General features: G+C 39.5%; 1 protein-coding gene across 1 annotated transcript; it reads left to right on the forward strand.

Annotated features, from left to right (window-relative positions):
• Window positions 1–1,632: 1,632 nt before the first annotated feature.
• TSPAN3 (tetraspanin 3) lies at window positions 1,633–21,497 on the forward strand. Its single transcript, XM_065076261.1, has 7 exons — window positions 1,633–1,841; window positions 11,055–11,246; window positions 12,324–12,398; window positions 14,804–14,905; window positions 15,265–15,417; window positions 15,675–15,758; window positions 20,557–21,497. Exons 1-7 carry the CDS (start codon window positions 1,779–1,781, stop codon window positions 20,647–20,649), a joined length of 762 nt encoding a protein of 253 aa, XP_064932333.1. The 5' UTR covers window positions 1,633–1,778; the 3' UTR covers window positions 20,650–21,497.
• The last annotated feature ends 55 nt before the right edge of the window (window positions 21,498–21,552 follow it).

Below are 21,552 nucleotides of genomic sequence, written 5' to 3' on the forward strand. Positions count from 1 at the left end.
GGTATCCAGGAACAGGTTCTGGATATAACTTCCCAAAATTGTAGGAGGAAAAAAAAAAAATAACTTTGCTACCATGGAAACAGAACAGTGGAATGTAATTGATTGTTACAAGACTGAGCTCTAAACTGTTAAGGCCCTCAATAACATGGGTAATTCCGTTTCCACCTGAGAAGTAGACCTGCTAGAAAAGGAACAAGGAGCAGCTATTGGGTGAGCTCACCAAGGGGGGGAAGAACGGGTATTTCTAGGAAAAGCAGAGGATTAGAGACTAGAAAGACAATAAAAGAAAGAGAAAAAAAGAAAGAACAAGAAGGAAGATACCATGCTGCCAGAATCAACAGGGGAAGGAGGGGCTGATTTGACTAGCGAGATAGCAAACAAAGCTTTCTTAACGCAGGGCTGCGTCCTGGCTGTGCTAAAGAGAACCTTATGAACACATAGGGCAGCAAACACTGGATGGCTGTTACCTTGCCCTCGCTCCTAGGGGACACGTGGAGTCTCAAGGAAAGTGCAGCGCTTGGAAACTGCACACCTCATAATTTCTTAAATTCCTTCTCCTTTGTTCTTCTCTGGCAAATCCTACCCTCTTTAGATGCATCCAAAATATTCTAACAATTACCAACACTTGCGCTTTCCTCACTGTTTGTTGGGTTTTGCAACAAGGGCCATGCTCTTGTGCTTCACTGGAAGTGTTTTTTCTGCTGCTAGACAAATGTCCCAATTGTAAGATGCACACTGTTCTCTTTAAACATTTGTTCTCCCTGCCTGCCATGCCTTGTGCACAGATAATGTAGTCACTGTGAACAAGGTTCAGTTTCTGCCTTAAAATCCATTTGTGCACCCAGAGATCTCGTCTCAGTCCAACACCATGCACCACCTGTATACGCTTTGCTGGTAGCAGCTCAACAAGGCAACCTGCCCAGCGAGACCCACATTGCCGCCATTTCACAGAATCCCAGAATGTGAGGGGTTGGCAGGGACCTCAAAAGCTCATCCAGTGCAATCCCCCCATGGAGCAGGAACACCCAGATGAGGTTACACAGGAAGGTGTCCAGGCGGGTTGGAATGTCTCCAGAGTAGGAGACTCCACAACCTCCCTGGGCAGCCTGGGCCAGGCTCTGACACCCTCACCGGGAACAAGTTTCTTCTCATGTTTAAGTGGAACCTCCTGTGTTCCAGTTTGTACCCATTGCCCCTTGTCCTATCATTGGTTGTCACCTTGAAGAGCCTGGCTCCATCCTCCTGACACCCTTTATTTATCTATAAACATTAATGAGGTCACCCCTCAGTCTCCTCCAAACTAAAGAGATCCAGCTCGGGGGCGGCTGCTTTTTTGTGGCCTCACCCCTGCCCGACACCACCCCGAGGGCTCCAAATGCTTTCATCAAACCACCCCTCAGAGGGCAACTGCATGGGGTTTCCTTCTCCCTCACAGTCTAAACGTCTGCTAAGAGCTGTCGGTGGCAGCGGGACGGGGATCTCTGAGGACGGGAGTGCTGCCCGGGGCTGACGACCGACGAGCCGCGTCCGCTCCTGAGGGGCGGCCGGGAAACTCCCTCGAACCGCGCGCGCCTTCGCAGCCGCCCCTCAGCGAGGCACGCGGCGGTTCCTTTAAGGGGGAGCGGTTCGCCATCTTAGGTTCCTCCGCCCCCTCTTCTCACGTGACGCGAGCGGCCGCCATCTTAGGCTCGCCGCGCCGCCGCCTGGGTCACGTGGGGCGGGGCCGGTGGCGGAGCGGAGGGAGCGGAGCGGCGGGAGGCTGAGGGGCGGCGGGCGCCATGGGGCAGTGCGGCATCACCTCCTCCAAAACCGTCCTGGTCTTCCTGAACCTCATCTTCTGGGTGAGCCCGCGGCAGGGTCGGGGTCGCCGGGCGAGGGGCTGCCTGTCCCTCAGCGGTGAGGGGAGGGCCTGGGCAGGCCGCGGCGGGAGGCCGGGCCCTGAGGGCGCTGCGGGCCCGGCCCGGGCCGCCTCGCCGCTGGGCGCAGCTCTGGCACGTACGGCGGCGGCTGGAGGCTCCCCGCGCCGCCTCGCCGGTTCCGCCGGTGTTTAAACGTTTTCTGTTTAACGGGCGCCTTGTGCCCCTTGGCGGGGCCTGACTGGTAGCGGCGGGCCCAGCCCCCTCTCTCTCAGTTCGCCCCCCCGAGCTGGGACGTGGATGGAGGTGAATCGGTTGCCTCGGTAGCTTGGCAGCGAAGGCTTAACGAGCGTTAGAGATCTTGAGGTAGAGACGCTTGTGTAATCGAATACAGCTTGAGATGCATTATTGAGGTTTCCAGGTCTCTGCCAGTTCAATTTTTGTAGAGCTTTTATGGCCGTCTAGATTTGGGTCTTCTACTTTAGGGCTGTCTGTCCAGATACTTAGTGGTAAGTATGGAGCTCTTGTTCCTCGTATTTTTAACACAAAATTAAGATAGGTGTATAAAACTTAATAGTTCAGAAACAAGTCAGTAGCCACAGTTGTATCGCATAAACCTGCAGCAACTTTAGTGCTGACTGCAAGACAACAGCTCACCTGGGCTGGGGGAACAGCGGGGTTGCTCTGAGTGACCTTTCTCACGATGGACATGCAGGCTGTAGCTTGGCATTATATCCACTGTAGTAATTGGCCTGTCAAAACAACGTAACAGTAACAGATGAAGGAATATGCTGTAGGCTTCAAGGATTCCTTTTCTGCATTTAGCTGCTGCATTTCTCATCCTCTAATCCCAGCTCCAGCAACAGAAGATCTGTTGTCCCAGCTGTTCAAAGGTTTCAACTTTGAAAAAGTAACAGTAGGTAACAAGATATTAGAACATAAAAATGTAGCTATATATAGCTACATCATTTAGTATTGAAAGCTGTATGAAATTTAACAAATGTTACAGGATACATGTCTAAATTTTTACAAAGGAATGCCTCTCATGAGCACCTAAAATGGAACATGGTCAGAGAAAATGCAAATCTGTGCAGCCTTGCTAGCATTTGTAGCTACAACTGTTCAGAGAGTTGAGCAGTAAATGTGAGGCATATTTGACTTTCTGTGGTTCATATTAGGAATCTAATTGGGACTTTGAAGTATGAGGCAGTTAAATCAACCTTTCAGGACAGCCATTTGTTTGGAATCTGCTTTGTTGGGTGTGGCTTTTTGTTACAGGCGTAGTTACAAATGGCATTAAAAAGCTACTTCATAGCTGCTCCGTCAGACTTAAGTTTTTGACTGGACATGTAGGTGCTGCAAGTTGCGTTCTTGCTGGCACCTTTAAGTAGATTTTTCTTTAGTGCTGATACACATTAGGTTCTGATCTGGATAAATTAACAGAATATGTATATGCAGTTTCTTCCCTACCCAGAAGGCTCAGTGGTAGTTTTCATATTTTATATTTTGAAAAGGTATTTTTTTTTTGTTTTTTGCTGGATTTAGTAGTTTAATTGCATGTTGAAATTTGCAGTTATTCAGTTTAAACAGTGGTGGGTACAAAGTTATTTTGTGTAATACTGAATCTAGCACTTCAGTTTTTTATGACCTTTTTTGTGACAAACTGAATTTTACATAGATTGTATTTAGATAGGATGTAGATCATATAAAATTGAAACATCACTAATTTTGTATTCTGTAAACCGTTTCCAGCCTAGGAAGTCAACTTGTGCTGATAGCTTTTTGACAGATAGGTAACTGGGTTGCTTGTGCTGGAACAATCTTGCTGCTCATCAGCTGCATGTGGAATGAGGCAGGCTTTCTAAAAGTGAGAATTACAAAAATCTGTGCTCTCTTTAGCAAGCCATAGCATAAAAATAGGAAACAACATACTTTCATCAAACATACATCTTCATTTTTTTAAATAGCAAAAGAGAAGAATTCCAACTCTTGATCTGTCGTGTTTTGCTTGTTAACTGAGTTGGCTGTGTATGTTAATGTTTGGTGCCCATGTAGTTGACAATGTAGTTGCTTCTGTACTGTTTCAGGAATCTTTTGCTTGTGTCATTCAGGTGTAGTTCCAGTTCTGACAATTGGATAATCCAGATTTTCACTGACACTTGACAAATTATAGGCAGTAATCTATTGCCAAGTAACCATGAAACTTGCTTTAATTGTTTTTATAAATTTAATGTGTCTCTAGAGGGTATCATATATAAATCTTATGTATTATGATTGTCATCATCTTCATGGTCATCTGTAGTAACAGCAGGTGCTTCTGTGTAGTTTGGTATCAAAAGTCTGCAAGAATAGCTGATCCAAGTGAATTATAACTTTCCCCTTCCCTCCAACCATGGTTCTCTTATTAGTGGGAGGATGTGAGTGTTAGAGTGCTTTGGTAGCTGTCATATGAATGTGAAATGTTCAGAAAACTGTCACTTCTACTGCTGAAGAAAAAGCAGAGATGTATTTTAATTTTTCTTTTAAAGAAAACAGACTGTGGAAACTATCTTCTTCTCTCAGCAGGACAGGTGCTAGGTTATCATATAGAAAGCTGGATGGTTTTTATGCAGCTTCCCAAGTTTTTGGTGTAGTACTTTGACACTTCAGCTAAGTTGTATTTGCAGGGGTGTCAAGCATCCACTTCTACTGTAGACACACATACTGCTTTAAAAACAAAGTACTGCGGCAAAACGGCATGATGAGTGGTAATCATCAGTAGTAGCATGATATACATCATGATATACGTCTTTCTGTCCTGCCCCTTCAGAAAAAGAGTGAATTCTGTTTCTACGATACTTTAACTCAGTAGTTGCAAACTAACTTCTTAACTTGCTCTTGCAGTTAAACTGACTTTAAATCATTACTTTTACAGTTCATTTGACTAAGCTACTATAATTTTTGTGTGTGTGATTAGTTAGAGAAATCTCAAGGCTTCAGTTCTTTACAGCAGGAATGCTTTCTATAGGTCTCTGCTTGCTTTGCAACTTACGCATGCTCACCACAGTAACCATAGTATCAGAAATTATCTAGTATTATCTTAGGGGAACTTGCTGTGCTGTCCTTAAAAAGAGCTGTAGCTATCAATGTGTATGTAGTGTGTTCTGAGTTTTTGATAGAGAAGAAGAAAGAAAATGCAGCAACAGGAAAAGTCATTGAAATTTAGCAGCAGAAAGAAAAAGTAGAAAAGTAGACCTTACTTCCTCTTGAAAGTAGGAATAAGCCTTCCTGTTTTACAGGGAGCTGGGGAATTGTCTCAGATCTGGACTTTGAAAGCTGGGATAATGAAGAAACTTCCCAAGAGTTTTTGATGATCAAAGACTATAATTGACAGGCAATCCCAAAAGCTGCCTGTCAGGGATTACTTGACTGAAGCCTGTTTTGTCTTGAAGGACGTTCACTTCTGGATGTGGAAGTCAAATGTTTTGTGCTTGTGCTGCTATAGTAAGGAAGTATTTGCAGGACTGTGTAATGGTTTGGAATCCTATGCTTAAAGAAATTACTTTTACCCAAGTTAAAATTTAAAACTCATTAAGTGTTGTGACCACTGTGAGTGTGTTTTTGTTGTTTTTTTTTTTTTCCTTGCAATATCTGGACATGAATTTTCAGGTAGCAAACACGGGCCAGACCCTCATTCTCGGTAAGCCTTCAATTTGGTTTTAAGTGATATGGTGGTATCATTTATGTTTCTTTACGGTGTGAGTTTTGACTCTTTGCCTGAGATCTTTCAGGATTTTTTGCAGCTGGTTTTGCACTCAAAAGTAGAGCTAATAGCCAACAGAAGCAAAAACAACTTGCAGAGCTAATGTCATATCCTTGAGAAGTACATGGAATTTGCAGTATCACTTTACCTGGTGAAACTTGGTAGCATCATTGTTCTTGTGGAGGGCAAGGAATCTGGAAACAGTGGAGCACCAGATCAAGTTACAGCCCTCATGACTCAATAATTGTAAAAGAGCAGCTATATTGTTAGCATCTCTTCCAGTTAAAAAGAAATACTCAGTCTGCAGGTGCACTGCCTCTTGCAATTAGTGATACTCACAATATGTAGTGCCAATGCAAAAGCAGCCTAGCTCAGCCTTTTGCTTTAGTTGCAAAAGCATTTGAATTTGAGGCTTTTATGTGTAGTGTTACAGAATTGAATTTGGCTAGTATAGACAAAGCTGTCTGGCTTACTTGAATTTTACATGCCTTTATTTTATAACCCTTTGGAATATTCCTACCTATGTTACAAAGTGGAATGGAATAGCAAGGTGAACAGCAAAGGAACATGAAAGACAATACTTTGGACCAGTTTTCATCAGACCTGTTTGGGAGCAACGTTAGTAGGGTACTAAGAGGAAGCATTAGTTTGTAAATGGAGCTGCTGTGTCAGTGGTTGATAAATATATGATCAACAGAACAAGTAGTTTAAATATTGTACTTCCCAGTCATCATCATCTTTTACCTTTCAAACTACTGCAGTATGTGAGCATTACTGAAAACTTGGTGTGTGTTTGCAGCCTACTTAAGCAAACAAACAACCCCAAACAAACATACATGCTTTGAGTGACATTTATAATTGCCTATGTAATTGTGTCATTAGATCTCCAGTTCTTTGCATGCTTGTTTGACTTCTAAAAAATCCTTAAAAGCCCATGCCAAAGCAGTAATATCAAGCTTTTTCTGAATGATAAGAGATCTACATATTTTTAAACTTTTCCTCTGATGAAAGGGATGCCTAATTGTTCAAGCCTTCTCCAACAAACTGTCTTCATTGAGTATACTTGTCTGGGCAGTCTTTTTTTAAAGCTTAATTCATCTGAGTATGGCACTTTAGATTCAGTACTACAAATTGGATGCAAACAACTCTAAAAGGATATGTGTATGCTGAATAACCAGTCACCTCCCTGGAGCACACATGTGACCTGGCGTGGGTTCAGGAGCTGCTGCCATCTCTATTCAGAGCCTTGAGCAGATTAAGTTTGAGAATTCTTTCTTCAGTCCCTGTTTATCAAAGACTTATTTGAACTGTGAGCAGTTCATATATTTGGCTTCCATTTATTGATAATAAATGCATGATTGTAAATGTAGTAGCTTTTTATCCAATGTCTTTGACTTGAGCAAGTTTGAACTTCCGTGGATTTATTGTTTATTCTGCAGGATAATAAGTATTGAGATTTGAATTATTTTGTGCATTTTTTTAAAAAAACTATCCTCATGTCTTTACTTGTGATACAGGTTTCAATTTTTCTGGGTTATTCCCTTTTAGAGAAGCAAGTGATTTAAGTGCAAGCTATTATTTTGGGGGTTAAAATTTTTTTTCTTTTTAAAAGCACATGTTCTACTTTATTCTTGAGTTGCAACAGGTAATATGTGTGCATTTAACTGGTACAGCATGGATCAATGTAGATTGCATACTTTGTATAGGTAAAACTAGCTATTTATATGTTGTCACAGTATTTATGCTTTATTTACATTAACATATAACATGGTACTGTGGAGGGAGAGTAAAACCCAGTTGTGCTGAGGACCAGATGTTAAGAGTACTGTGTTGTGGGGAGGGAGGAAGGTCCCATGGACTGAACACCTATGAGCAGCTAGTACAGTAAATGCGCTTATCTTCTGGTTTGGTTTCACACAAAGCGAGTCCTATTGTACACTCATAAGACTATTCAGTGATGCATCCAGAAAGTCATAAGTGAAAATTACCAGAAGAGGAGCAAAAATATTTGCTTCAAAAGCACTTTCCTAATCCCAACTAAAATGCTGGTTTAGAGACCTCTCTGGTTTAGAGCAGGCTGAAGAAAACACTAAGCATCCCGTGGTTGTGCTGTGAGAGGAAAAGGGAAGGCATTTGAGACTTGTTTTCCTGTAAACTAACTGGGTAGTGTTGCTGTTTTCATTGTTCTGTGAGAGACTAGGTATTATACCTGTACAAAAATAGCGTTAAACTATGATACACAGGAAGGAAGTGTTAAACTTCATAGCTTTTAAAACTTGTGGAAACTCCAGCAGGCACCTTGGCTTTCACGACTTCTGCCAGTCCCCTACCCCCCTGAAAATTATTTGTTGAAGTGATTCTGAGGAAGAAATAGCACTAATTTTTCAGGATATGGTCACTGCATCAAGTAGAGGCGATGTCTTTATCTTCAACTTCCTCATTGTTCTAGTGCAAAGTTTATAGACATATGAATGCACACTACTGTGCCCAAAATTCTGTAGTTTCTTCCATAGAAACACTAGTTCCACAGCCTCTTGTAGAAGCAAAACCTAAGGCCGAATGCTGTCATGGCTGGCTAGTCATTATAGTACCATGTGTGGAAAGGATTTAGTGAAGTCTTCAGACCAGGCTGCTTTAATCTGAAAAGTCCAAGGAAAAATCTGTCTTTCTGGTAGTCATTACAAAATACTAATTTTTATAACAAGCCCAGAGTGTGACTCTTCTTAGTTTTTGAGACAATATTTAATCTCTACACTAGTCAGACTCATCTGGCATAATATTGGAAGAGCAAAATTTCTTAAACTATGTATGCTGCTAGAAGTAGGAGAGCAAAGCTAACACCTGAAGACAGTTTTTCAAAGGTTAAGCTTATTTTTTTTGTTTCAGATATATGTCCTCATGCTGTTTATGAACCGTATTTTTCTTAGAAAAGGAAGCCACTTAAATTCCTCACAACAGAGAAGGACAAAGGGATTCTGATTTCAGTTTTGTCTTATACTTTCTATGCCTGATGCCAACCACAGCTGTGTTCTTCATCTGCCACCTTGCAACATACCATATATCTAACAAGCATTTTAGTTCTTAGAAATGGGAGATTACATCACTGTCCTGTCATTCACACGCTTCATTGCTAGACAACAGTTAATGTAATTCCATTGTTCAGTGACACTACTTTGAATCTTTGCTTTGTGTACAAAAATTGTATGTCTGCATTTTGCCATGTTGTACCTAACATGGCAGGATTTGTATAGTTGGATTAGCATTTCAACATCTTTTGTGCAAAGGGGTGATTTTGTTGTAGCTTGCTCCCTTTGGATTTTCCTGTCTGGAGAAGATGTCTTGCTGTTGGTCTGTGACTGTTACTGAATTTTCAGTTTCACTGCTGTTGTGTCTACATAGCACCTTTTATTGAATGAATATGAACCTTCTGGATGCTTTTAAGATTCCTGTGGAGTACACACCTTCACTGCAGAAAGAGAGTCAGGGAGGTGAAATATATTGCTCAGATCCACACAGAACTGATGATACTTTTGAGCTGTCTCTTAATAACTTTTACTTTGACGTAGTGTTTTATAACAAAGTGCTGCAGGGGATATTCCATATGTAAAGTATTATTCTATAGTGTTTATGCAGTATTGTTTTATAGGAAATAGTTGCAGTAGTATTGCAGTACTTTTGTACATAGTAGCGAACAGTGCTGAAATACTATGGGCCCATCTTCTTATGGCTTGTCCTGCTCTGTGCCACATTGAGCAGGATGTCCAGGGAGTTTGTGGAATCTCCATCCGTGGATTTTGAAGACGTTGGACAAAGCCTTGAGCAACCTGGTCTGAATTCATTTTTTACCCTGCTTAGAGCAGGAAATTTGACTAAATGATCTCCTGAGGTCCCTCCTGGCCTAAATTATTAATGAATTCTTTGATTCCACAGTAGCATGACCCAGACTTGTAGTATTATAGCTACTGGTACTAACAATATATGTGTCTGTCCATTCTCATCTTTGCAGTGCAGGGGTAGTTAAAAGGCCACAGAGTGGGAAAGGAGGCTGGAGGCAGCCTGCAGTGTTCTTGCCCAAATAGAACTGAAGTGTGTAATGTTCCAGTTGGGTGAACTTGTGTGTCCAGGGTATGGATTGGATTGTAATGGAGACACCACCCTTTACAGCAAGATGAAATGTCCCAGATTGTAGCATGGTTGCATCTCCTGAGTGGATTGATAGAGCTTAGCCTTTGTATTGGGACATGAGAGAAGTGTGTCATGGCATTCTAAAAATTATATTGTCTGTCATTGCAAATCAGTTGAATATAAACGCTTCATTTTAATATATAGCAAGACTTTTTCATTCTGCAGCAAGTGTGAAGACAGTTATGACAGACATTTGTAAAGCAAAGATTGATAAGGCACTTTTACTTTGAAAGAAAAGTGTGTTATCTGGCTTGTCAAGCAACAGCTGTCAGTCCTTCACTAGGTCTGCTCAGCTTAAAGTTAATGAAGGTATTGTTGTGTTGGGATCCCTATAGCTGTAAGGGAGGTGAGGTCATGTCAGATTGATATAAATGAGTTGTCTTAGTGTTTTAAATCCATATAGTGGCGGATCCATCCTACAGGTCTTACTTGCAGTAACTTTTAAGTGAGTTTGGTTTTTGGGTGGGTTTTTTTTTGCTTCTTTGTTAAATACCATTTTCTACAATGATCCTTCTGAGAATATACCTTTTAAAAACTGCAAAGTTTTGTACTATGTCTCACCAGATATCTGGTTCTGTCTTGTAATAACTGGTGTTCTTTGTTTATGCCTACCTGCGTAGTTGGTTCGAATAAGATTTTCTAGTGCTGTGAATGCTTCAAAAAGGTGGTTGTTTCTAGCAGTTCATTTTTCCCTAGCAGAGGTTAATTTGCAGTCTATTCTTCTCTAACATTAAATTATAGCTATTAATCAGAATCAAAATGGAATAATAAATATTAGGAGGTAAATAATGGCGGATAAAAGAATTGCGTACATGTTCTGAATTGCTGTTGAATAGCAAATAACATGCTGCTTGGATGGGCTGGAATTCCGTTCTCAAAAGTATGTGAACGAGTACTGTGAATGTTAGGCTATGTCAAAAGTTTAGTTCACAGCATGGGAAGGAAGTATTTGAGAACAAGGAGCGAAGTTTTGGTGCTCATAGCATGGTTACCCTCACTATTTTACTGTGCACCTCAGAAGACTTCTACAATGTACTCAAAACTTAATCTGTCCAGATTAAATGTAATTTGAAAACTACTGGCTGGCCTACATTTGAGATGTTCCTAATAAACATGTGCTATAAGCTAGCAAAGATGTCTAAATTAAGAGGATGTAATTTCTGAGGATGACTACTTTATCGTGTTTTATTAAATAATTGTTGCAAAGTAGGCTTCCTGAAAGGAGGGTTTGGTGTTCAAAGAAACGTAATGTGTTCTTTTGTCTATTGTAGGCAGCAGCAGGTATACTGTGCTATGTGGGAGCCTACGTGTTCATCACGTATGATGACTATGATCACTTCTTCGAAGATGTCTACACACTAATTCCAGCAGTTGTTATCATAGCTGTGGGAACGCTTCTTTTTATTATTGGGCTTATTGGATGCTGTGCCACAATTCGAGAAAGTCGCTGTGGACTTGCTACGGTAAGTTGTGGAGTTTTTCTTTGGTGTTTGCTTGTTATATGCCTGGCACCTCCCCTTTTAATAGACTTCTAAAACATATATTTCTAGAAGTTTGTTCTAATCTTATTTCATGGCCTTGAATGTTTTCTCTTTTTATTTTGTTAAGAACATCATACTTCAATTTTCTGTTCTGTATGATAGTGTTAAATTAGGCAGTTCCAGCAGCAGAAGGTTCCTCGGTTTTAGCTTTTTTAGAACTGTGGTCATCTCATTTAAAAAACTAAAATCTAAAAAAATGTAAAAACCATATCATTAAGTCATTACAGTCTTTAAATCTCACTTTTATCTCTTCTGGTTGAAAAGCTGAAATTGGACAGAGAATCTTGAGCCAGAAGCCTTCTTGCTTTAAGTATCCTGCATCAAGGTTAACTGAGGGTTTTTATGATGCCTAAATATTTTTTTCTGTTTGGCTTAATTTGGACACTTTGTTTGCAGCATCTTATGCCATGTGTTTCCATGCATTTTAACTCGAATTTCTACTTGATAATTAGGTAGGAGAGAAGAGAGGTCTGTTTTTAAACTGTCCCCATGGGGATTTTTTTGGTTGGATACTGTGACTACTAGACTACTTTAGCAGTTTATTTTGCATGTGATCTATAATATACCAGGACAAATGCATAGCTTGCCATCTCTGTCAGTTCTTACAGGGTTTAACCTGAAGAAACATTTTCTTAGTCCACGTACCACTCTTGGTAAAAGCCTAAGTAGCTTCTTGGATGTGACATTTCTGTTTATCTAACAGAAAGAAAATCGACAGAAACACTTGATTAAAGCGCTCCAGTACAGTGCTTTGAGTCCTCTTGATCAGCACTTGCCTGCCTGGGAAGCTTCTTATTAGTTGGTGAAGCTGTGAGCACTAGTTTCTTGAATGAAGTTAATTCGGGGCTCATTCGATCAACTTCATTGCCTACTTTAAGTTGTCTGATAAATCAAAACCTTGGCTGAAAAAATCCTTTAAATAGCAAAATCTATATAGAGAATTTCAGAAAGTAAATGGGTAAAACTATTTGCACAAACACTCTTGATTGTATTTTACAGTTTGTGATCATCCTGCTCTTGGTTTTTGTCACTGAAGTTGTGGTGGTGGTTCTTGGATACATCTACAGAGCAAAGGTAATAACTACTCAGTTTCAGTAAATGTTTTCTTGCGAACAAAATACGGAGATGTAGTCTTTACTGTATTCAATTCTGTAGAGCTGTTCATGGGTATTTTTTAAAGGAGTAAAACCAAACCTGTAAGTGGGTCAGTTTGAGATATCAGTATCTTAAAATGCTTCAAAGCAAAGCAGAAAGTTTTCTCAGAGGCAAAAAAAAAAAATAGCTGGAATCTATCATTAGCAGTTGAACAGTAGAAGGGAGTTGTGTAGTTGGTACCTTTCTGTTTTCCAGATGGCCTTCTAATTTATTTATGCTTTGAGATTGTGAATGATTTAGGTTACACAATATTTGAACATAGGGCATATTGTTTTGATATGCAATAACTTAAATGTTGTCTTTTGTTTTGGTATACAAACCAACACTGCATAATAATAAAATCAAATAGATTGCATATGTTAATCTATACTGTCTGGCTTCATACAAGTTGTTGACAAGGGTTATGGCTAAAGAAATTGACTTTTCCCACTGTTTAATGGCAGTAGGGATTAAACAGGTTGTCAGTTGGTTAAGGACTAACTGGCTTTTTTGCCCTATGTGAAGTAGTTAACTCTTCATTTTTCAGAAAACCTGCCAATTAGGTAGAGCTAGTGATTTCTGTTTGCATTTCATGTAATTTGCTTGTCTTTCAGGCCTAATGTTGCCCTTATTGAACCATAAGCCAAATGCTATACAATCAAGCACTGAAAGTGTTTTAAAACCTATATGACAAATTGAACAGTTGCCTTACTATACAAATCAGAATTGTAGACCACATTTAGTTAAATCATCAAACAATTGATTTTAAACTAGTCTGAAATGAGTTACCTTTGCAGGCTAAATTGACTTTTATTTGTATCAGTCTTGCTACAGATTTACTTATAAAGACAACCAGCATTCTTGAGTGGGGGGAATGAAGCTTGTAGAACTGCTGCAGAAAACTCTTCCCTTAAGGCATTTAAGAGTTTGATGTGTGGCCAAGACATTCCTGTTGTAACTTGCGAATCTAAAGAATATCACAGTATGTTTGGGATTGGAAGGGACCTCAAAAGATCATCTAGTCCAATCCCCCTGCTGGAGCAGGAACACCTAAGTGAGGTCACACAGGAACATGTCCAGGCAGGTTTTGAATGTCTCCACAACCTCCCTGGGCAGCCTGGTCCAGTGTCTGTCACCCTTACTGAGAAGAAGTTTTTTCTCAAATTTAAGTGGAACCTCTTGTGTTCCAGCTTGATCCCATTACCCCTTGTCCTATCATTTTTGCCACCGAGAAGAGCCTGGCTCCATCCTCATGGCACTCACCATTCATATATCTATAGATATTAATAAGGTCCCCCCTTAGTCTCCTCTTCTCCAAACTAAAGAGCCCCAGCTCCCTCAGCCTTTCTTCATAAGGGAGATGCTCCACTCCCTTCATCATCTTCGTTGCCCTACGCTGGACCCTCTCCAGCAGTTCCCTATGCATGCTTAATTAATGCTCATCCCTAAGATTATGTTCCTTGCACATAATTCCTGCTGAATATGATGAGAAAAATCAATTCAGAGCTAATTTTACTACTGTACAAGTGTTTACCTACACCAAACTTTCTGTGCATTTAAGTAATAGTTTGCAGTGAAAGACATTACTTAAAAGGTTCTAGTAAGATTCCCTCCAAAATGGGCATTATAAGACACCTTTTTGGGGGACAAGTGTTGATTCTTGGGTGGCATCCATTTCTAGCCCATGCTTGACAGCATCTTTAGCAGCTTGACTCATTCGCAGTAGCTTTAGGAGCTATTCCAGTAAGTGTTGCTATGTACAGTGTACTGCCGTCAGCATTTCTCACCAAGTGTGGGGGGACTGGGACTGAAAAGAGAGCTTGGTCACTGTAGGGTAGAACAGTCAGCTAGAAGACCTCATCTTTGAGAATTTACCTGTGCCTCAGTGAGAATGGAAGAGCAGGTAGTATTACTTACTCATATCCTTGTGGTCCAAAAGGGAACAAGTTGGCCCAGATGGTTATGCGAGGTTTGGTTTGGAACTTTGAAGGAGGAGTAGGAAGTGGAAAGGTGAATACATGCTCTCACAGAGCCCTTAACTTCATGGAATGTTTGCTGCATTGTTGTCAAAAAAGCAATTTCCTTTCTGAGCTACATTGCAAAGCTGCTTTGTGTAAAATCTTAGCTGCTTTCTCTTTTCCTCATCCGTTAGCTGCCATCTAGCAACATCTTTGTGAAAGTCAAGTTAGAATTTTAAAAAGCTGTACCATGAAATTATGCAAATTTCAGATGATAGTGTTTCCTTGGTTTCCTGAACTACTGTAATTAGAAGTGAAATAATTTTACCTAGATGTGTACTACTCCTGTTGGTGTGCTAATGCAGATGCTTTGCTAATATTTCACAGGTGGAGGATGAAGTTAATCACAGCATTCGGAAAGTATACAATGGATACAATGGGACAAATCCTGATGCAGCCAGTCGTGCTATTGACTATGTACAGAGGCAGGTGAGATGGCGAGACGCATGGGAACTCTTCAGGCCTTTGTGTCCTTAAAACACAGATGTTGTGTTGCTCTGCAACTTGTGTAGCATATCTTCCTCCGTTCTGACAAATCTAGGAAACAGCTGATTGGTCAATAAATAGCTTACCTTGGTTAAAATGAATAGACATATGATGTTGCTGATAGGGGATGCATTTTGTGTAAATGGCTGTGTTTGGATTCAAATATTTAGTGCTTATGTATTTTTCCCCAGTAGAACATAATCCTAGTATGCTTTTGTTCTTGGTGTTGCTATTAGAATTGCTGTCTCATCACACTTTTTGACTGATAAACACATTGGCGCTTCACCTCTATGATTTTTCAGTTGCGCTGCTGTGGGATCCGTAACTATTCAGACTGGGAGGATACCATCTGGTTCAAACAAACTAAAAATAACAGTGTGCCGCTCAGCTGTTGCAAAGCAACCCTCAGCAATTGTACTGGCAGTTTGACCCACCCGATGGACCTTTACTCTGAGGTAGCTATGTGCTTTTCTTGATAATTATGTGTCTTTTCAGTGGGAGCCTGAAGTCTTGGGTGTATTTGCTTTAACAGGAAATAAATGTGGTTTCTGGAGGAAAGAAAAACCCTCTCCTTTACTTAGTATATCACAGATGAAAATAATGACTTTTTCAGTGTTTGGATTATTTTTTTTGCTCTATTTGATGTTGTGGGGTGTTTTTGGTGTGTGTTTACATGGGGTTGCCAGATATGTAAGAAATCTACTTGTTTCAGGGATGTGAGGCTCTGGTTGTAAAGAAGCTTCAAGAGATCATGATGTATGTCATCTGGGCAGCGCTAGCATTTGCTGCTATTCAGGTAAGAGAATGTTCTATTAGCTGCAAACTTGTTCTTAAATGAAATTCTAAACTACTGTCCAGGTTATTGCAAGTATGCGCGGGATGATGACAGCTTTAGACCCTACTTTGTTTGGGGAATAAATGAACATCAGTCAGAAGGACTAAAGGACTTCAATACAGAACTTGTCAACCATGCATTGTCTAGAAGCTACTGCTGTGTAGATTTATATTCTGTTAGATTTGAAGACAGCTAAACAGTATTACATGCCATAATCTGCTAGAATGTAAATGGTAAATTATTTATTGAAAACTAATTACCTAAGTATCAAGTATCGTGAACATGGCCAGATGGTATTTAACACTTGACGAATTTGCACAGTATTTAACTTCCCACTTTAAAACAGGTAGCTCATACTTCATGACGTTTTAGAGGTTCATCAACTTAACCATGCTTCATGGCATACAAATAATGTCAGGAGCACCCAGGAGGTGCACCAGGGGTTTTGATAGCATACTCTGCTCTTGTTCAACTGAGCTTTGCGTTGTCTTCAAGATTTATTGGTTTCTGGACTTAAGGGGAAAAAACAAACAAACAAAACCACTCTATAAACCGGAGACCCTGCCTTCTTAAAGTTGAGCGCAGGCTGTCTCCCACATGAACCTTAATTGGTACAGTTACCCTGGTCATAAAAAAAAAAAGTAACTGAGGAAATGGGCTGATATGTATCTCAGTATTTATTTAGTTTTTTTTTTTTAATAAAAGATGAGGATTGCCTTCTAAGCAAATCCATAAAATTGGAATTTTGAATGCTCATCAATTTGGTAGGCTTATTACATTAATCATGTTATTTTCAGACTGTACCAATGTTATGGCTTCTGAGAAATGTAATCCATATGCTGAATCCCAAGAGACTTTAAAACTAATAGCAAAGTTACTTTTATGCCCTTGATAGCATTTGAATTCAGAAAATATTGTAACATCTTGAATCAGGCTGTTAAGGCACTTCCATTTTCAAATATAGCTTTTGAGCTGGATTCTACGTTTGCAAAAGCTTACCTTGAAACAGTCTTGTGACAATATGGTTAAATTTCTCTTCCAATGCTATAAGGATGTGCTCATAGGTAACACTGTATACAGTAATACTATTGAACTGTCCAGAACCAGATTACTTCAGCTATGGAACTTTTAAAGTGGGTGAGATCTGTGCTGAATCTTCTGGAGGAAGATATTTATTATTTGCCATTCTTAAAACTTTACCTGTTAAAGTAGTACTTGTCTTGAACACTGAAATATATTTGTGTCATGTAAATGAATGGATTTACCACAACTATGATTACTGTGGCAGATTTTTATGTATGAAAAAATGTGTTCCAAGGCTAGGTGAGCTGAATCCCAAGAGGAGGCGTTATTCCAGGTTTTGGAGTTTGCAGGTCGATTCATGGGTCTGCCACAAAATGCAGCACAGTTATAATCCTCTGTGGGATTGGGCCAGAATTACTGATACATGCTTGCAATGGAAATGTGGCTGCTTGCATCCTTCTGTTGGTCCTGGCTCAAGAATTCTAGGCAAGCATGTTAGTTGTCTCCCTTCTGTAGTGGGTGCCCTTTGGTTTGTCTCAGCATGTCAGTTTTCAAGCTATTGGCAGAAAGTATATATTGTCTAAATAGTTGCAAAAAAATGAGAACATCAGAAAAATTTCTTTGCAAGTGCTGCAGTATAGTATTTTGTAATCTTTTTGGTTAAAGTTAAAACAAGCTATCTGATATCTTTTTAGAAAATGAATAGCATAAATATAAATATAGACGACAGAGTGTTGGAAATACCCTTGAAATTTCTGTCTAGTAATATTTACTGAGTGGCAATTACATTTCAGTCTCTCAGAGGTGATATTCTTGTATCTTTGCTCCACAGTTCAAATGGTTGTAAATTCACGTTTTAAAATGACTCAGTCAAGTTGATACTACACAGTATTCAAACTGCTGTATTATTTATCTCCTGAAACTTAAAACAGAAGGTGTGACATCCTCTTTCTTGTAATACAGAGTTGAAATATGTACTTAGCCTGATCCTCAGCAAAGCAGTCTGTGGGCTAATTGAAATGGAGATAAGAATGTAAACCTCAGGAAATGGCCTGTAACTTGGGTCGTTTCTTGGAAACTTAGAGAGTAATTATGTTTTTCTTACCTTTTGGTGAATTTTGCTACTGTTCCTGTACTCACTGCCTGGAGTCCACCCTGTGCTGATTGTTATTTCCTATGTTATGCAATAAGGCTGGCCGAAGTTCATTACCTCTGATAGCTTATGGTCAAAAAATGTAGCCTTCAGTGCTTTCTTTAAAATGAAAACACTGAGTGGAGGAGAATTTGTGCAAGGCTTGGAATCTGTGCAAAACTTAGTCTTTTCTGCATAGAAGCAATTTTTGTGATGCTCATGTTTCAGTTACTGTGGAGATCTTCCCTGGTCTCAACGGCAGTGACCGCACAGAACTGTTCACAAGTAGGAGGCAAACTGGAGGGAGCGAAGGCACTGCAGTGCAGTAGAAGTGCTGCTTGATTTGCTGTAGAGTTCATTCTTAGACATAGCTTTTGTAGTTAGTGAGCGTCTGTAAGATGATGAGCTTGGCATATGTGTATATAGCCAGTGAGCTTTTTTTGTACAAAAAAAGGCAAAACAGTTTAGAAGATTGGATCTAGTTACTACTAGCAGGCATATTTAAAAATAAAATAATAGCTTAAAAAAATCCGAAGCAAGCTAAACCTTCTGACCATGTGAGATGTCTAAACTTTTCTGAAAGTTAGAGAGGGATGCGTATATACTTCCTCAACACAGACTTCTCAAATATTTTTGTTTACAATACTAAGTAGCAAGTGAAGCAACAGAATCAAATGCCTTGGAATAGGTTTTAGAGATGCTAGCATACTTTTTTAATGACATAATAAATAATTTCTGCAGCAAAAGTTGAAATATAGGAGTTACTTCTATGTTTACAGTGAATTCTAGGAACATGCTTGGTGGTTTCCGAAGGAATATAAGTGGTTTAAAGAGTAACTCAAAAGTTGATTACAGTAGGCTTATTGTAGTACCTAATTGTTTCAGATTTGCAGAACTCTGTATAGATTGTCTTGAGTGAATCATTGAACAGGATTATCTTTGTGTAAATAACTAAATGTGATGGAACTTTTTATTTATTTGACATACATGATTAGAAGACTAAAGGAGATGTACCTCTGCAGCACTCTCTTCATTTTATCTTTATTTTGAACAGGGAAAAAGGTGTTTTTGTAGTTGTAGAGCCTTCTTCGGAGTTCTGTAGCCACTGGCAACTACCACAAGTTGGACTTCTGAAATGAAGAGTTTAAGTTTTTTTTAATTACCTCCTTCACTTGGAAGAGCTGTGTCCATGTCATTCTCTCATGTGATTGTTTTTTCTCTTACTTTGACATGAATGTGACAACCCGAACAACCTGTTCAGGTTGAAGATGTCCCTGCTTACTGCACAACTGTTGGACTAGATGACCTTTAAAGGTTCTTTCCAACTCAAACCATTCTATGATTCTGTAACATATTTGGGAGTTAGTCTGTGAGCTGGAACTGCCAGAGCACTGATGGAAAGCGAAGAAAGGTGCTGTTTTTACCAACAGTCTGAAGTGCCATTCTCTAGCTTACTCTCCATGTGCTTTTTGGAACATGAGCTGGTTTCTGCTGTAGATCCAAAGCAGATAATACAGTCCAGACAAAGGATATTATTAATCTTTACAGCTTTTTCCTTTCCAGGAAATTAAAAGATAATACTAGAATTTCATCATGACTCTCTTAATCACTGATTATTTAACCTCAGGGTTTTTAAAACATTCTTCAGTCTTCATCAGACTTAAGTACTGCATTGTGTGTACCGTCTTTTAGACTTGTTACACATGTGATGTTTGCATCAGACTTTATTTTAAAAGCAATTCTCCTTTTGTCCCACTACTGTTTTTTTTTCACTGGGTTTTTGCTGTATCAGTGAAGAAGCTTTACATTTAGTCATCTGCTCATCGATTTCGTTCTGTTTTGCATTCTGTTCAAGGGTGTTTTGAGTTTGTTCTGATTTGATTTTGAGAAACTTACCTTCTGGATGATGCTTTATAATCCAGAGCTATGGCAGGAGCATCTTGAAATATTTGCATCTGTGAATAAACTTCTATGCATATGACCAAATGAATACAGTCTCTACTAGAAGCTATTGCCAATTACTGTAGACCATAGAACACAGTGCTATACCTGATTTTTTTTTTTATTTAGTAGGTATGCTCTTACTCTACCTTCAAGAAATGTGCAACTTCTGTAAAATATAATGCCCCACATCCCTGATTACATTCATCTTGTTTTAAGTCTTGTAAATGTGTATGGGGTGATCACACCCTAAATTCCTGGCGAACTGGCCAGCAAGAGTCATGGTACTGTTAATTTTAACAGCAGGAAAATGCATTTGAATTTCACTTTGTTTTTTCATACCAGCTACGGTATCTAAGTCTGTACCATTCATTTAAAAATTAGTAGTGTCTTCTATCTGAATTGTTGAGACAGAATACAAGTTGCTGACTCAAAAAAATTTCTGTTAAACATGTCCAAGACAATCTTGCAAGAAAACGAAGCTGGAGTTTGTGGCCTTCACTTTCGCAGCAGGAAATGGAGCTTTGTCAAGAACAATGTATTTGTTGTCCTTTACCTTATGGACAATAACAGTCTTGCGCATGCTGAAAATTTCTGTGCCGAGGTTAAATCTCTTGAAGTACCTTCTTTGTACTCAGCTTGTTTTCTTTTTTCCCTCCGTAGCTTCTGGGCATGTTGTGTGCCTGTATAGTACTATGTAGGAGGAGTCGGGATCCTGCCTACGAACTTCTCATCACTGGCGGAACCTATGCCTAGAAGAGAACGCGAACACGCAGTTCAATCTTATCTCACTTGTGTGGAAGGTGGATGGGCCAGGTCTACTGCGATCGCTTTCTTGCTCTAAGCTTGGTCAGAGCACACCTTTCACAGATGGGACAGCCGTACTGTACACTGGTGACGGGCAAAACAACTCAGCTTTACACACACCCATATAATTACCTGTGACTTTCACTGTTTTAGCCAGCTATTCATGTATCTCAATGTTTTAGTATACTAGTAAACTTTCTAATTTCAGAACCATTTGCAAGTGAAGTGGAATTTGGTTGGTATGAAAGTCAAAGGATGTGTGCCTACTTTAGTAGATTACCTCTAAGCATTAACTGGCTGATTCCTGAATATAGAGAGAGGATTTCTTAAACCTTCACTACATGAAATGTTTTGGCCAAAGTTGTACAAAGGAAGCCAGCTGGATTTTAATTTGAGAAAAAAAAGTTGCCCCTTACCAGTGTCGCTTTTTAAAAACACTTAAGTGAAGTCCAGTACACTTTATATGTAAAAATGTAAAAATAAAAGAAGACTAACCAAAATATTAGGATCGTGTGACTGCAGTTTTGACCTTCAGAGATCAAATCTTTCAGACATTAATGGTTTAAACTATAAGCTGGCTTTTCAGGATTATAATGTATGCACTACTGTTCTATAATGAAATATTTCATTTTTCTATGAAGAGCGGTTTTATGTGTTGAGTGAACTGTTAGACTGTAGATCTTGACTTGGTTTGGAAACAATGTAGCCATGTAGAGTAGCAAAGTAGTATGTGGAAGTTATCTCAACTGTAAATAGTAAACCCGATTAAATAAATCTCTGTATATCCTCCCTGTAAACATGTCTTGTTTTCTGTTTAAGATTCCAGTGTATTTGTTCAAGTGGAGTCCTGGT

The sequence above is a fragment of the Columba livia genome, chromosome 11, assembly GCF_036013475.1.
Source record: "Columba livia isolate bColLiv1 breed racing homer chromosome 11, bColLiv1.pat.W.v2, whole genome shotgun sequence".
NCBI classification, from domain to species: Eukaryota; Metazoa; Chordata; class Aves; order Columbiformes; family Columbidae; genus Columba; species Columba livia.

Excerpts from the sequence above, each read along its gene's own strand:
- TSPAN3 (XM_065076261.1), top strand. The coding sequence starts at position 1,779 with ATGGGGCAGTGCGGCATCACCTCCTCCAAAACCGTCCTGGTCTTCCTG. Across the intron at positions 11,247-12,323 it reads GTCGCTGTGGACTTGCTACG|TTTGTGATCATCCTGCTCTT; the intron begins GTAAGTTGTGGA and ends TGTATTTTACAG. Across the intron at positions 12,399-14,803 it reads GATACATCTACAGAGCAAAG|GTGGAGGATGAAGTTAATCA; the intron begins GTAATAACTACT and ends AATATTTCACAG.